At 55.8% G+C, this 17,031-nt stretch overlaps 1 protein-coding gene across 1 annotated transcript in view; it reads right to left on the reverse strand.

Annotated features, from left to right (window-relative positions):
* Nucleotides 1-2,056: 2,056 nt before the first annotated feature.
* WDR1 (WD repeat domain 1) overlaps nucleotides 2,057-17,031 on the reverse strand; it is a 44,068-nt gene continuing 29,093 nt past the window's right edge. The window contains exons 9-15 of the mRNA XM_004770554.3: nucleotides 14,978-15,065; nucleotides 13,435-13,591; nucleotides 12,023-12,110; nucleotides 9,365-9,475; nucleotides 6,372-6,545; nucleotides 4,743-4,887; nucleotides 2,057-3,191 (exon numbers count right to left, since the gene is read on the reverse strand). Of these exons, the coding sequence (XP_004770611.1) occupies nucleotides 3,085-3,191; nucleotides 4,743-4,887; nucleotides 6,372-6,545; nucleotides 9,365-9,475; nucleotides 12,023-12,110; nucleotides 13,435-13,591; nucleotides 14,978-15,065 (870 nt within the window). The 3' untranslated portion in view covers nucleotides 2,057-3,084. The remainder of the gene's footprint in view (nucleotides 3,192-4,742; nucleotides 4,888-6,371; nucleotides 6,546-9,364; nucleotides 9,476-12,022; nucleotides 12,111-13,434; nucleotides 13,592-14,977; nucleotides 15,066-17,031) is intronic.

Raw genomic sequence — 17,031 nt, forward strand, 5'->3', positions numbered from 1 at the left:
CAACCTGATTCCTGTTTGACTTTCGGAAAGCCTCCTCCCTAGCTTCAAGAGACCTCCTATTCCAGAAAGCCTGCCCCGATTTCCTTCCTGAGATGCTCCTCTTGGGGCACAGGTCACAATTTGTCATACAATATCATCTGATGGAAACTTATTTTGTGTCCTGCATACACAGTGATAACTACCGTATGTTACTTCATTTTAGCCAACGTCCTTCTACATTTATGTCACATTTACTGCGTTTACAGTGTCCCAAATCCAGACTTCAGCTTTACCTGGAGTATCTCATTGGTATAACCCTCATCTCCCAGACGTGGAAACTAATGCATGTTGTTGTGGACACTGACAACCCCGATACGCAGGCCGTTCTTTTTTATTTCTGTCTTAAGTCAGCTTGGAATGGGCTCGGCTGCAGTAACAAATTATCTCAGGGGATGGATGGAATACGGGCTTACTTGCTGTTCACGCCGCACTCTGCAGGTCTGGTGACCCTCCTCCACCTGTGGCCAAGCCTTTATGGAATGTGACCTCCCAAGTCAGGGGTGGGGAGAGAGATGGACACACACCCTCAGGTGCCTGTCTGGAAGTGCCCATTACTCTCCCTTAGAGTCCCCTGGGTGCAGTATGAAGGTCTCCCTCCGCTGGTAGGGATTGTGGGCCAAACTCCAGTTCTGCTTTGAAAAGTCTCTACCGAGGAGTGGAGTTGAGGAAGGTGGGCCCTGGCTGGCTGGTGGGTACCCTCCCACCTCCCAGCCCTTCTCAACCTGAAGGCCTGTGGTCTTTTTCCATAAACGTGGTTGGTTTATATGCAATATTCTATCACTGAGTTTCTATCAGATTTTGAAAACTGTCCCACATATGCACAAATTTCCATTTGAAAAATCCTGTGTGCTCAAGGAAAATGAGGCTGAGCATCAAAACATTATACATTCTGGGCTCCTGGGTGGCTCAGTGGGTTAAGCCTCTGCCTTTGGCTCAGGTCATGATCTCAGGATCCTGGGATAGAGCCCCGCATCAGGCTCTCTGCTCAGCAGGGAGCCTGCTTCCCCCTTTCTCTGCCTGCTACTCTGCCTACTTGTAATCTCTTTGTCAAATAAATAAAATCTTTAAAACAAACAAACAAACAAACCCCAAACATTACACATTCTTTGGCCTAGCATGTGTAGAAAAGCATGCCATTACTGTGGGTTTTTTCCTGCTTCGATACTCTTACAAATTAGTTAAATGTATCAATCTTTTGTCCCTTATAGTTTTTATCATTCTGAGAATGACGTCTGAGGGGACACAAAGTCCCTGAAGTTTTCTTCCAGTATTATTTAAACTCCATTGTTTGAAACTAATTTAAAATCTTGGGAGCTACTTTTAATTTAGTTTGGTGTAAGGACAAGTAAGCAATCTTATTTTTCAGATTAGTACCCATATCGATCTAGTAATTTGTCTGGAATCCGAATACAGAAGCATGAAGCCCATTTCCAGACTCTGTTCTGAGGCAGCCCCAGCTTTAGATGTATTACAGAGTAACATCTAATTCTCTTTTCCTTTCTTAGGTCCCTTTTCATATATGAACTGTGGAAGCAATATGATGAAATCAGAAGGGAGAAAGTATTTTTTATTGGAGTTGCAAATGTAGACATCTTTACAGTGTTATCTTTCTAGCCAAGATCTTCTTTCATGGTTAATAGGAATGCTTGGAAATTTAGTGTTCTTCAGTGCCTAAATGCGTGCTACTTCCCTCTTTTGAAGGCACTGCCAAAAAGGTCATGGGCTGCCCCAGAACTCGCAAAGCAGGTGGGATCCCTAGATCATCTGATCCAATGTTTTCCGCTTACAAATAAAACAAATTTAGGCCCAAAGAAGGGAGGTGAGGGGGCCCAGCTCACAGAGCTATTTGATCCAGATGTGCCGGGCCCTTGTGGGGCTTCTCTCCCCGAGCTGGGTGGATCCAGCAATCCAGTTCGGGAACATATCCCTCTGAGGCTGCAAGCCAGGGAGAAGCCACGAGGGTCCCGCACAGATTCCCACACTCCCCACAGCCCACCACCACACAAAGTCAGCCATCCACAGTGAAGAGAAAGACATTTAATCACTTCTTGGTCTTATCTCTTAAAGCGCTCAAAGTGTTTTCACAAGTGCAAAGGGAGCGATTGCTCTCAGCCAACAATTACCAGTAATTCCAACACACGCAAAAAAACTACAAATCACCGTGCTTTATACTTACTTTTAATTTCTGCACTGAAAAAAAAAAAAAGTGAAAACCATAACAGGTTAGTTTACAGTGATGTCACCTCTGCCTTTAAATTAACTTTTGCTCTTGGGGGCAGAAGGGGTAAAGAAAGACAGAAACACATTGAAGCAGGAGAGCAAAACAGTGGCCGAGACTCCTGGGTCTGGCTAATCCGGCTCTCAACGCCCAGAGGCGGTGGCACCCTTGGCGCGCGAGCCTGTAAACACAGACAGGCAACAGTTAAGATACATTAAAAAAAAAAAAAAAGTCCCACAATTCCATTCTTAGAATCAAGCACAAAAACAGACAGTGACTCCAAGATTCATATGAGTGCACCCTGTCAGCGGCGAGGGCGGCCACACAGCAGGGTGTGCAACCCAGGCCTCCCAGCGGCACCTGCTCTGCAGAACTCTGCAGGGCTGAGCTGTCCCAGGGCCCCTTGCTGGGCCAGGCGCAGGGGGAAGGGGTCTGCAGGGGAGGGATTCGCAGAGAGGGGTGCGGCCCACAGCCGCAGCCTCCCCCGCCAGACAGCAGGAGCCGCGGGGGCGGGTCTGTGTGCTTTCGAGGCTCTGCCTCTGGAATGTTCTGCACTCAGTCTGGGTGGGTGGTGGGTTTGAGTTATGCTTCACACGTTGTTTAAGTGCTTGCTTTATTTTTCATGTGCAAACTGTCACTGTCTAAAGCTTTCAGAAGGACGTGTACAGGTATGGACACCCTGCAGAGAGCTGAGGGTACGCGCGGTAAGGCCCCCCCTTTTGAGCGGGTGGGGACGTGGGGGCGCATGGCAGAGAGACTGGGAGAAATGACGTGTTCGGCTGCGTAAGCTCTAGTCCCTGATTCGGTCCGTCCAACGGAGGGGGTCCTCAGTAGGTGATTGTCCACTCTTTGACAGAGGCATCATGAGACGTCGTGACCAGCGTGTGCTCGTCCAGCCAGGCCAGGCTGCTGACATGGTGAAGTCGGTGCGCATCTGGGGAGAGAGAAGTTATGCTGAGGGTGAGCCCCGTGTCTCTGCCCCTGCAACACCGCAGACGAGGAGCAGGGGACAGGCTGTGGCAACACTGACAGCGGGCCCTGAGGAACTGACCGCAGACTGCTGTTCATCCAATCCTGGCCCTTCTCCCGGAAGGGTGAACATCTATCTGGGTGGACAGTGGGTGCAGCCATTCTCAAGCCGGTCCCTCCCAGACATGGGGACTGTCTCAACAACCAACAAGGTCCCCTGGGGGACAGAACTGCTCCTCCCATGGGGTGTGTGTGTGTGTGTGTGTGAGAAAAGTCTTACTTCTTTTCATGCATAAGCAACACTACACAGAGGATACACAGCCTCCTGGCGTATCTGCGGTGATGGGGTGGGGGGGAGGATGAAAAGGCCGAGAAACCTCTGTAATTGGTGGACTCGTGACCAGAAGACCCTGAGAGTCGCCCCCTGTGTGAGGTGCACCAGGGGTGACCCCATTCCCCCCCAGTCTCCTGCCTCCACCCTGCTGACTTGGTGGGTCTTATTACAAACAGAGCAGGGAGCCCAGGTAAATCCCCTCTGCCTGGGGGGGTGACACCGGGACAGACACAGTTCCCACGAACCACTTGTGACCACAGAGTCCTTGAAGTGAGCTATTGCCACATGGAGAAAAAAATATGCTGGGCTAAATAAAACTTACTATTAAGAATAGTTTTACTTTTTTGTTGTTGTTTTGTTTTTTAAACAGGGCTGCTAAAAAACCGGCTCTGAGGGGCGCCTGGGTGGCTCAGTGGGTTAGGGCCTCTGCCTTTGGCTCGGGTCATGGTCCCGGGGTCCTGGGATCGAGCCCCGCGTCGGGCTCTCAGCTCAGCAGGGAGCCGCTTCCTCCTCTTTCTCTCTGCCTGCCTCTCTGCCTGCTTGTGATCTTTGTCTGTCAAATAAATGAATAAAATCTTTAAAAAAAAAACCCGGCTCTGAACTCCTATTGAATGCTGCCCACTGTGGGGAAAACCTGCTCAGCTGTTTAATTTAGGGGGTGGGGTAGGGGAAGGGGCAGTGCTGTGGTCTGAATGCTTGCATCTGTCGCCCACGTTGTACGCCGGAAACCTAATGTCCAAGGCTGGGGGGATCAGTGCCTTATTAAACAGACCCCACAGAGCACTGCCCCTCCCTGCAAGTCTCTGACCTGGAAGAGCTCCCCCACGCCCCAGCCCTGCAACCCCCCCATCTGGGACTTCAGCCTCCTGAACTGTGAGCAATAGTTCTGTGGTTTCTGAGCCACCTAGTCTGCGGTACTTTGCCATGGGAGCCCAGCGGGATAAGGAAGAGATGTCAAGAGGAATCCCCATCTGTGAAGGTGAGTGTCCGGTGAATGGACACCACCTCCTCTCCTTCAGGGAACACACGCATCATCCCTCCCTCTGTGTGTCAAGCAGGGGCCAGGGGAATGAGGGCCATGCTTCTCAGGGCTAACTTCCCCAGAAGCACAAAGAGGACACTTGGGCTTGGGGACAGCCTCTCTGGGGCTGCCTGGGGAGCTGATGTAGGAGCGAGAGTCACCTTGGATCTTGACCCTGGTCTCGGGGTCACTCAGGGTCCAGACGTACACCATCATGTCCATGCCACCAGAGGCAAAGTGCTCGTTGTCTGGTGACCAGGCCAGGCAGACGATCTTCGCGTGGTGTCCGTAAAAAACATTGTTCTCCTAGTTTCGGGTTAAAAACAGAGGGGGTAGGTCAGGGTTCAGGCCAGAGGGGCACGTGTCATCTCACCTGCCCTCTGACCACAGTGAGGGCCAATGCTGACATAGTGCTCTCTGCCAGAACCCGTGTACACCTCCTGAGGTGTCCGCTACTCCGTGACAAGGCCCAGGAGGATGCAGCCCAGCACTGGGCAGCAGCCACTGTGTCCCTGGGACCAGACGGCCTCTACCACAGCACCTACCCTGAGGTGCTAGGTGTGTGTGCGCTCCTTCACGGGACCCTCAGCCCAGTCAGGGTTATCACGCTGACACGAAGGCTCAAGGGGCCCCACCTTGGGCAGGGGGTGCGCAGGGAAAGTACGGCAGCAGAGGGAGGCAGCCGGCCCCTCCCCACTACATCTGCCTGCTACTCTCTACTCTGTGGGGCGAGGACTGGACGGGGCCCGCAAGCTGGAGGACTAGCACTTTCCTGACGCTGTAGGGATGGTTTTTCTTTAGGGCATTCCATTGCCTTAATCCCTAGATGAGGTCGACCTCCCGAGGATTTTCTTTTTCAAGTTTGCCTGTTCCATACTGTGTTGATACCACCCTGCCTACTTAGCATAACGTCAACAAGACTTCTGTTGTACATACATGAAATCACTAAAAATGAGATAAACACAAAAGCTGAGAAACGTGGCAAGGGAGCAGAAAAATCCCCCAGGAGGCAGGGTGTATGTCCATGGAGGTGCAAGTTACAAGCTTTCTGTCCAACACAGGCGGACACTTGCCTTCACCCGCCCCTCTTACCAGAAGTGACATTATAGCATCACACAGACTAAGAAAAGACGCAAGCCTATTTACTGGGTAAGTGCATGTATTTATGGGGAAGTATACAGATGCCTGTAATTTACTTTAAGTGCACCCCGAATTAAGATCATGGGATGGATAGTGTAATACAGGGAGATGTTAATGGCAAAACCTCAGTGGTAAATTCTTTCATCTTTGCTGCATTCCAAAACGTTCAAGTGCTGGGGGGCTGGCGTGGTGCAGGGCCCCGAGACCGGAGACCTGCCAGCCTGTGCCCCCTGCTCTGGCCAAATCCAGCCAAGTGACCGACCCCCTAACCAAGCTCAGTCTCCTGCCCTGAGCCCCCCGCGAGGCAGTGCTGAGAGGATGCGCGCTCATCCTCGTGAGACCCAAATGGTAATGAGACTCAAGAAGAAAATCTAGTCTCAGCCCTTCGACAGAGAAGAAACCAGGAAATCACTCAGCCAGGCAGCCCAGGTGAACCAATCGGCTTGTCTTCATGGCAAGTCTCACCGACGTCTAGGGCCCTAACTTTGTGGCAAGTGCTCTACCTCACTCATAAAACCCCAAGACCCTGGACAGCAGCATGTCTCGTCTCGCATCATTCAGCCCTGAGAGCAAGGAAGCTGTGTGGTCTCATGCAACTGCCAGGCTGATGACAAGGGAGAGAAGCCACGGCCCCCCACCCGCCCACTCACCGAGTAGCCATCAGCAACGCTGAAGACCGTGACCACTTTGCTGGCATCGCACACAGCGAGGAAGGCGCCATCATGGGAATATGCCACATCGGTCACGGGGCCCTTGGCCTCCAGGAGCTTGCCCTCGTCCTTCAGCGTGGTGCCCAGGATGGAGTACAAGCGGACATTTCCGTCCTGCAGGAGGACAGGGGGGCAGTGAGTCACTTCCCGGCGTGCACGCTACAGGAGAGCATACGTGAGTGCACACACATGCTCCCGATACCTTCCCCCCAAAACCTGTCAGCAGTTCCCATGACATACCAGCAGTGTGGGAAGAACTACTCAGGGAAGTAATTAAGAGGCTGAATGCTAGGTACCCCCAATTCTGATTCCATGTGTGTGGGTGTCCAGGACTCTGACTTTTTCCATCAACGCTCCAGTCAGTCCTGACGCAGGTGTTCACAGGGCAAACCATGAGGTCCGCCTATACACGTTAGTGCTGCACTGGTAGCCCTGGTCTGGCTCTGTCCTCCAGCCACACTGCTTGCCCCCTGTGCTCTGGATCCACACCACCCTCTCCAGCGCCCTGGAGGTTCCTTCAGGCACCGACTCGCTCTCTGACCACGCCCTGCTCCGTCCAACCTGCTGGCTCCTGGCGAGCTCCCCATCCTTGGCGTGACCCAAGCGCTTCACAGGGGAGGCACACCTGCTCTCTGAGGGAGAGGGACCCTCAGAGGGTCCAACTGCCCCAGGGGTCCCTGAGGTTGGGATGCCCAAGCACCTGGCTCTACCCAGCTCTCCTCGGCTGGAAGCCTCTGAGGGTGTCTGGACATCTTTGCTAACAGTTCTGCCCATGCCGTGGGAGCCCAGCCAGGCGGACATACCTTGGGCACCTGTCCTCCAGGCCAGGGACTGTCTCTCCCCAATTTCATGACCCCTCACACTTGTCCAGGGCCTGGCCTGAGAAGTGTCACACACGGAATGAATCCATGAAGGGGGCAGAGATGGACAGACAAAAGGAACCAGGACAGGTGTCCTTGTGACTAGTGTCCTTGTGACTGTCCAAGGCTTCCCTGGGAGGAGTCAGATTAAGGACCAGGCCACCCTCTTGGGGCAGCTGAGCTGTCCAAGGGGCCAAGATAATCCAAGGTCTCCTAGCTCTGGCCACAACACAGCCCTGGCTCTGCTCCTAATGCAGGAGGGAGAGCCACGTCCAGATGCTGCAGGTCGATGAGGACAAAAGTCCTTGAGCTCTCGTGATATGCTCGCCTGATGTCTACCTAGAGTGGGAGCCTGGCTCCAGGGTTCTGTGAATACATGGCCTACAGGAGGCACTGCAAAAAAGGAAAAGGCTATGCTCTTAGACTGTACACAGTGGACGTCATAGGAGGCACACAGCACCAACGTCCACCACCGGGCTAACTATGTGATGGGAATGCCACTTGCTGGAAAGTCACTAAAATAAATGGAGACTACTGGTGTGTGGAGGACAATGGGGAAACCTAGGATAAACAGAGATGTGCTCCGTGTGATCACGGAGATTCACAGGCCCAGGGCTGGCAGACAACCAGGAAAGACCAAAGTTGGCAAGACCTTGAAGTAGGAGCTGAGGAAACATGGGAATAGCCATCTCTCTTCTTTTTAAAAAGGTAAAGGTCTAGTAAGCAGGGCACAGTACAAGAGGGAAGACCAGATTTAAACCCCATGTCTGACTCTGACCTCCTGCCCCAGGACCATGGCTGTGAACTTCTCCCTAAAAAAGGGAAGACAACTCCTCAAAACATGCCAGAGAGCGGGGATTTAGGAAAGAAGCGGTGACAGGCCCAGAAGGGACTGCCAGCACTGCAGGGGTGTGGGCCTACAGGGACGGTAGCCCAGGCAGAGCACTGCAGGAGAGCAGGGCTGTCGGGAACCCTGTGGGAGGCAGTGGGGCTGTTTGGCAGGAGGGGATGCAGTGCCCCGTGGAGGGGCAGCCACACACAGGACACATCTGACTCATCTGAAAACCAGGGAAGTCCACGTGTCTTACAGCCACGACGACGAAAACACAGAGGAAGGGCTCGAGTGCAGGGGCTAAGGGCTGACAAGCCCTGCTCCTGTGTCTGGGCAGCAGTGGCTCGACACTGTGCCCAAGGGCTCTTGGGGGAGGGAAGAGCTTGTAGATGTGGCTGGGGGCTTCCTCACCTGCTTGGGCAGGTACCCTGACCCACTGTCGAAGCACCCAGGGGCCCCTCTGGCTGGTCCTCCTCCAGGCTGGAAGGGTGGGCAGCAAGGACATTTCGGAGGTTGAAGGTGAGACCGCCTGGGGAGCAAAGCCCCACCCACAGTCCAGCCTTTCCTCAGCCCTCACACCTGCTCCATGAGATCCACCCCGGGCTCCTCCAGCAGCTGGGGAGCAGGTGGTTTCACAGTGGACACCAGCAGGTGACCCCTGGGTTGGCTTTTGGCACATTGGGCACTGCCCAGCACTGACTTCCTCCCCTGGGGCATGAAGGTCCGCCATACCTGCTGCAGAGCTGCTTTGTCAGGGCACCCAAGCCTCCCAGCGCCAGAAGGGACAAAGGGAGCCAAGTTGTAAAGCACTTTAGGACTCAGCCTGGCAGGCAGGGACCACAGGGTCCCTGCGCTCTAGGTTTAGAGGAGCAAGAACACCACACTGGACCAGACAGATGCCAAAACGACAGGAAAACCTTGAGCCCGTCGGGTTACTGCTGCTAAACACGGGTTAGGAATCTTCTTGTCATGTCCCTACCTCCAACCTGCCAGCCCAGGTCACCCACGCTGGTCCCCTCTCAACACACTAAATCACATGTGCCCTACGGACTTACGTGGTTGATGGCCCAGCAGTCTCCCCTGCTCTGTGCTCCCAAGCCCAGCCCCTGCTCACTGCCCAGGCCCTTGGTCTCCCACTAGCTCCCTCCCCTTCTGCCTTAGGACCCTCTGTACATAGCCTGTGTCACCCCCTAACCGCCCCCATAGCCAGGGTCAGAGGACATGAGAGACAGGAGACTCACCGTGCCCCCGATGGCCACCGTGTCACCACTGGGGTGTACTGCCACCACTTCCGGCTCGTAGCCAGGGCTGTCGATGCTGAAGCACTTTTTCTGGTCCTTGAGCAGGACAATCTGAAAATCACAGGCAGCGGTCAAGGTGCAGAGGCCGGGGACAGATTGCTTGGCCCGAAGCTCACTGGGGGCGGGCGTCCTGTGACCCTGTGTTGTGCTTCCTCCCTCATCAGTCGCTGGGGACCAGGAAGCCATCTGACCTCTAAACTTTTCATTCTCCTGTCACATAATGAATGAGCTCTCCCAAATGGCCTTCTTGCGAGATCCAAGGGACACAGCGTTTGGAAGAGCAGGGCTCTAAGGCAACAACAGGAACGAACAGGACAGGCTGGATTCTAAGTTCTGGTATCCCAGGTCCAAAAAAGTCCCTTCACAGCTCCAACCCGCAGCACGTGAAGCATCCTACGTGTGCCAGCCAGAGCGTCTCCCACAGCTGGGGGACAATGCTGGTACCTGTCTTCTGGACAAAAACTGGGCCCCAGGCATGGGCTCCCACTCCACAGAGTCTCTCTGCTCCCCACTGGCCTCCCACCAGGGCATGACTCATCCCATGGGAGGGCAGGACGGATGGTGCAGGGCAAGTCAGCCAGAGGCACCGGAGGGTACCTGGGAGGGGCTCCACCCCAGCCAGCCCCTGCCTCACCTCCAACAGAGGTGGAAGCAGGACGGAGTCCCCAGCCTGTCCTCAGCACCCTGTGGACACACAAACAGGGACCTGATCCTGGCTCAGTCGCCTACTGCTTATGGGGACAGCTCTGTCCTGAGCCTCAGCTTCCCAGGGCAGAAGAACCAGCCAGTGCCTACACAGCACAAAGCCGGAATTTTACGTTCAGGATAAATAAAGTCCTCAGCAAAGGCAAACAAAAGTATCAGCTCCGAGTTCACCAAGTGTGAGACACACGCATTGCTAACAGTGGGGCACACCCCTGGAGATAGCAGGATCACCATCCCCCACCGCCACCTGGAGGCACTCACAGAAGAGGCCCTCTGTACACAGGGACCCTCTTCGCCCTCCACCCCCACTCTTGCTGCCCCTCCTGCTTCTTGCTCACTGGACTGCTCCCAGATAGCATGGCCTAGATTTGTGACAACTCTGGCTTCATCCCACAGTACCCCTGCCCAGGCTACCAGCTGTCCCATGAAGGGCGGGCCAGCCCCTGACCCCACTCTCCAGTAGCCTCTGCTTCTGTGTGTATTGTGAGGTTGGTGGGGGGGCGAGAAAAGGGAAGAGGTGGACAGGTGGCAGAACCCTAAGATCTACTATGAAAATGCAGCCCGAGGAACGTTTACCTACCACCTGCCTGACTCGGGAAGTGGATTCACCTGACAGGTAAACAGTAGGGGACCAAGCATTTGCCAAAACTTGCCTAAGAAGTGAGACTTAAACCGAGCTATTTCCCGAACTAAAATCACAGGCCCCTTCCAGCATATTCTATAGAAACATCCCACCCGGAGCGGGGCAGGAAGCCTGCGTAGCAGGGGCACATCACAGAACAACCTTGCATACCCCCAACCCCGCCACGTGGCACCAGGTTGCCCCTCTCTGACCCTCCTTGTGCAAGCCTCGCTCTGAGCCTCAGAGGAGGGCTTGTCAGGACTGCCCTCTACCGACAGGGAAGTGAGGCCTGGAGACAGGGAGCATCAGCCCAGGCCCGCCTGTGCTTCTAGAAGGCTGCCTTTCGGCACCTCCAACCCTGACTCTGCTCTGGCTCTCCATGCAGATCATCACTATTGTTCCCCCACTAACTGCCCAGGCTGCTGACGGTAACTGCTTGGCAGAAGCTTCTGCTATCTAGGACACGCAGAAAACATTCTCCCCGAAGCACGTCAAGTGCACGTGACGCAGGACGGGTGTGGGCTCCTGAACAGCAGCTATCTTTACCAGGGTTGTCACTCCTGCCGTGGGGGGCTTAGTCACACCTGCCCACCCTGATCTCCTGGATGCCCTGGTCTACTGACAGACGCCGCCTGCATCAGAGCAAAACCTTGTAGAAAATGGGTCACACCAGGGTCTGGGTCAAGGGCACTTTGTTCCCGAAATTCCAAAAGAAAAGGTCTGTAAGTGACCTGTCTTCAATGAGAAGCCAGGCCACAGAGCTAGGACACCAGATGCCATCCTGGCCCTGGTGCCCCTAGACACCATGTGGCCTCGGGAGAAGTCAGAAAAAGAACGGGCAACACTGAGAGGAGCCTCCCAAGTCCCCTAGGAGCTGTTAGGGAGCTCACAGATGGTAAGGAACATGTGTGGAGTCACATGGTTCCAGGGCTCATGGCTGAGACAACCGTGTTGCTGCTGCTGGGCACCCAGCAGGCTCCCGGGCTGATGGACACACAGGGAGGCTGATGCCTGACAGCTGTGCCCTCTGGCAGCTGCAGACTGGGGCAAGCAACTAGCCCTCCCTCTGCCTCCGTGTCTGTAGGATAGGGAGGATGCCGTGCTACCGGAGAGAACTGCTGACCAAGTGACTCAATGTGTGTGCACGCGGTTCTTGGACAGACACGCAGCAGAGCTCCCACTGCACCAGAGGCAAAAGGTCAGATGCCTCACCCACCAGCTCCGCTCAGCTGCCTGGCTGGTGCTCCCCGCCACTCTGAAGCAAACTGTACCTGCCCGATGCAGACGACCACGGCATAGCCTCCGGGGCCCACAGCCACGCACTTGGGTTGGACGTCCATCTTCACGACTCCCTGCCCGCTGGTGGAGACAAGGGAAAACACATTACGTCAACCTCACAGGGCTCAGCATGTATGTTAAGCCTACACTCAGAGATGCCGATCCACCTGCACTGAGGGAGTCATGAGCCAAAACCCAGGAGCAGTGAGAGAAAGAGATCCCCAGCTCTAGGGAAAGAGACTGGAAATTAAGCGGGGGCAGGGAGCGGGGCGGGGGGTGGTGGTGCTCTAGTCGCTATGACCTGTGGAATAGCTGTGACGCCCCCAGGAACTCCACCCCACTCTCGTCCTGAGTCCACTGGCCACAGACCCTGACGATCCATGGCTACAGATGGAACTGAGCCCACCTCTCGCTCCCACGGTCACAGCCACTCTGCTCAGCAGGGTGACTCTTCTGAAGAATCAGATACTTTCATGGATGAAAATCATGTCTTTGTTTTTGGTTAATGCTGTGAAAACAAGCCCTGGAAATCTTGCACACACACAAAAACTTGAAAATAGTAAATGAAGGAAAAAAATCCCATGTGACCAGGCCAAGCATGGGGACCTTGCAGCTCAGGTCACCAGCTGTGGCTCTGCCCCGGGGGTCTCTGAGGAGGCCGAGGGTGCAGCAGCCCACGCAGCGGGAAGGCTCTCGTGTGGGCCGTGCTAATTCAGGGTCACCAGTACAGAGAGAATGGCTGCGGCCTGGACACCAGACTGTGGGGCATTTTCCGCACGCATCACGAGGCTCAACCAGTTCCCAGTGCCCAGTCCCACCAGGCAGGTGAGGCCTGTCACACGTCCTCCTGGAGTCCCCTGCCTCAGTGAGGGGGAAGAGGGGCACGGCTGCAGACGTCCAGTCTGTCCTTTCACAAAGCAGACCCTGCTCACCCACCTCTTCACTCTGCACAGGAAACCGCAGTTTGGTAACAGCTAGTCTTCTGGTGCCAAGGACAGCCAATTCAAGGCACCGGAGCCAAACCAAACAACATGGCCGCTTCCTCAAAGCACCTGGGTGCCTACGTGTCCTTTTGAGCACCTGCCGCATGCCAGGAGGCCGTGAGGGCCTTGCTGGGCCTTCCCAACAGCCCGCAAGGCCGGCCCCACTGATACCCTCCTCTGCTGTAGAGGAACAGAGCGAGGAGGGCATCTGGGCTGAGAGGTTTCCCAGGCAGAGTCTACACAGGTCACTGTCCAGGTGGGCTACCTGGACTCTCATGCAGCCCCTGGCTGAGAGCATGGCCATAAGAGAAGCAGTTGGGGGGAGCAGTGAGGAGAGCAAAGTGCCATTGAGCCAGAAGCCATGTGGGCAGAGAGCCCCTCTTCTGGGGTGCACTGCGGACTGGGCCCCGGGCAGCCCTCACCTGTAGTCCCTCAGCATGAGGCTGGTATAGCGCACTGTGTCATCCATGCTGCAGCTCACCAACTGCCCAGACTCGTCCACCGTCATCCTGGACACCTGGTTCGTGTGGCCCTTTCCGGCGAAGGAGTCGTTCTCCCCTGTCTCTGAATCCCAGTAATGTGGGGCGGGGGTTAAGAAAAAGCCACCTCCAGGACACGGTGCGAGCCCCACCGGGGAGGCCTGGCCGCCTCTCACTCGGGATGAGACTGTGAGCACGGGGCCTGAGGAGAAGTCCATGGCAAGTCTGAATCCGAATTTCAGAACAGATGTTCTGGTGATGGTCGGTCGGACCATGGAGGACACGCTGAGTGAGCAGTCCGGCTGGAACCCCTGCACGGGGACCCCCTGCAGCAGCTGGGCACGGAAGTGTGCGGGTTCCCACTGGCTAACGGGGCCCATGGACCACAGCCCATCTGCGCTGGAAGCCTGGGACCAAGAGCAGGAGGGTGGCTGCGCCTCCCTGCTCAGAGGATGACCAGCTAGGAACTGCCCGGGGCCTCCCAACCTTGGCAGGGATGGTCTGCACGCTGTGAGTCAGAGGTGCTCATGGGGGAGGGGTGCTGTAAGTGAGTGGACTGTTCTCATTTCAAGTTGAGGATTATCGTTGCCTCTGGAGTGTCACAGGTATGCTCCACGGCTGATAGGCTCTTGGATTGGAGACCCCAGTGCCTGATACCTGAGGAAACCTAGATACCTGAGCACTGGAATACACGCCAGGCTGCCCCGGTGCTGTGCTCGGGGAAGATCTGGAAAAGGAGGCGTCACACCAGGAGGGGAGCAATGCAGGGCAGCTGAAAACAGCCTGACTGCAGACCAGCACCTCGCTCCAGGAGGGGCACATATCATACACTCCCCTCCTCACATTTAAGTGGATAGAGGGTGACTTCTCCACCCTCCTACCCCAGAGCCGTAGGGACAGCTCCCTAGCTAGAGCTCTTTTGTGAAAACAGGGGTGCGTCAGCCTGCACCTCAGAACCCGAGGGTGCTGTGGGAGGAGGGGGAGCCCCAGGCCTCAAACAAGGGGGTGGGGGTGGCCTGTAAGGGCTGCTTCACATGCCTCCAGGGAAAGTCTTGCGGGACCACAAAGAAACTCAGAAGGGAGGTTCCAGTTCCAGTTCTAGCTGCTACCGACCAGTGGGGTGACTTTGGGGAAAGCACTGGAGCATGCTGGGTTTCTGTTCTCTTATTTTTAAAACAACGGGAAAAGTACTGAGATTCTAGGTCCTGCTGAATCCTCAGACTCCTGACTCCTGGCCTGTGCGAGGGATTGGGCGGCACTAGGGGCCCAGGCAGGAGCAGCAGCTCGATGCAGTTATCAGCCACTTAGAGCTGCAAAGAAGCGATCCATCGGGTCAAGGCTGCAGCCCAGAGCCAGGGACCTCAGCGTGGACACGGCCCTCTGGTTGCAGCCCTGCTGCTACCCTGGCCTCCGGCTCCACAGGGACAGAACACTCCCACTTGTCCTGCCAGTGGCCCCAGAGCCAGCTCTGTGAGTCAAAGGATATTAATGTGTCCATCGTGGCTCCCGGAGTAGATATAGGACTTGCCACCATTGTTGTGCACCGTCAGACACTGGATGGATTTGCTGTGACCCTGCACAGGAGAGGACAGAGCAGGTGAGCGGAGAACACGCCTTCCTGCCTCTGCCACCTGCCAGCCGCCCTCCACTGACTGCCCCCCGCGGGATGACGAGACACAAGGCCTTCCACACCGCGGCGCCTGTCTGTGCCAACACCCTGAAGCCCCATGTGCCCGAAAACCCCCTCTGTGAGCCGCGGCCAGCTCTTCCCCAGCTGACGGCCCATCTGGCAAAACCTTGTCATGAAGCCCTTCCCTCCCAGGACACAACCTCAACCCCAGCCAAGAACCGGATCTAATAAAACCCTAGGAGCTGAGTGCCTGGTCCGTGCAATGACCCTGGCAGCGCCCTTGACTGGGGGGACTGCTGCTCACATCTGGCAGATGCCGGTGAGCCCCAGTCCCGAGCTGAGCCCCCGTGGACGGGAAGCAGCAGTGAGCGGGATCAGCCACAAGGGGGGTCCATCGCTCACAGAGGCAGGTGGGCACACATCCGGGCCCTGCAGGAACCCAGACAGTCCCAGGACCCAGGGGAGACCTCCTAGCCACTCAGAGACCCAGACAGTCCCGGGTTCTACTGTCTATTCTCTCCCCAAACTGGAACATACAACCCTAGCTTTGACTCCTAGCTTGTGAGGCAGCTTCTTCTCTCCCAACATGCCCCTCCCCACCCAAGCTGTTGGCGGACCCTGACCCCCAATACCTCCCTCACCGGCAACGTGGGGGGCACAGTCAACTCCTCTGTAGCCAGTCCCTTGCTACTAGGGAACACATAACCTCACTATAACTGCTCCTGGGGGCCAGGGTGGGTGGGTCTCTGTCTGGTCTTTCTCAGCAATGCTCTGTGGCCGGGTGGCACAATTCTGCACAGGCCTCACCCCCAGAGCTTCCCGAGCATTCTGCAGGTTCCGCCTGTTGCCACACTGTGGCAAAAAGCTTCCAAGAAAGGTACACACAGTTCTCAGGGGACACAGTGGGTCCTTTCTACCTCTTGTCTCCTTCTAGGACAGAGTCCTGCCAGCCCTGATACTTATCAGCCCTGATACTGATCTGGTCCTCAGACCAGATCAGCCCCACTGGGCATCCCCCCTGCACATCCTGACTCAGGACCTGCACCTGCCCTGCCTGGGGCCGCAGCACTCCCCAGGCACTTGTGAGTTAACACATGCCCCGCAGGTGTCTAGACAGACCCAGCCACCATGTTTGCCTCTCACAGACCTTCTAGCTTGAGAACTGCTGCTCCAGCTACACAGCAAAATGCCGCGGGTGTCGGGGTACCAACAGATAGAGCCATCCCTACAGGTTCTGACCAAATCCCTCTGGGGCAAGTCCAGTTCCAAGGCCTCCTGGTCCTCCTTCAGGGTCTCCAGGTATCCAGCCCTCTTTCAATCTCCGTGAGCGGGAGGGCTAAGAACTGCTATTCCAACTCCGGCTTTCTCTGGGGCGCCCACATTTGGCTCAGATGCCTCTGCAGCGCAAGATCAGCACCAAGGACCCCCTGGGATTCACGTACACTACTGTGGCGGGAACGGGAACGGGAAGGACTTTCTGACTGCTGACTGTAAAAGCCTGCAAGATTCTGCAACCTGGCCTGGGAGCAACAGAAGCCCAGCTTGTAGTTTCCATGCTTTCAGTGGCCAGTGGGAAACTGCTCTTCTGGGCCCAAGTGGGCTGACAACGGCCTGAACCTCTCAAGGAATCTCTCCCCATCCCATCTAGAGAGAGATCCAGTCAAGTGACTGTGTCATGCGTGCCCCCCGGCTCTGTGCCAGGCTGTACACACCTGCACAATACAGGCACTGCGCCAGCTAGGGACCCATCAAGGAGGAGGCCGCAATGCCCCGTGCTTAGGTCCAAGCTGGGGGAAGCATGACAGCAGGCATGGAACCCAAAGTGAGGATAGATAGTGCCGTGTTACCACATCAATCCTCTTCAATCTCATCAAGCCACATCCCCTTCTGAATGAGACACAGCAGTTCCC

The sequence above is a fragment of the Mustela putorius genome, unplaced genomic scaffold, assembly GCF_011764305.1.
Source record: "Mustela putorius furo isolate JIRA1106 unplaced genomic scaffold, ASM1176430v1.1 tig00000083_pilon_pilon_pilon, whole genome shotgun sequence".
NCBI lineage: Eukaryota > Metazoa > Chordata > Mammalia > Carnivora > Mustelidae > Mustela > Mustela putorius.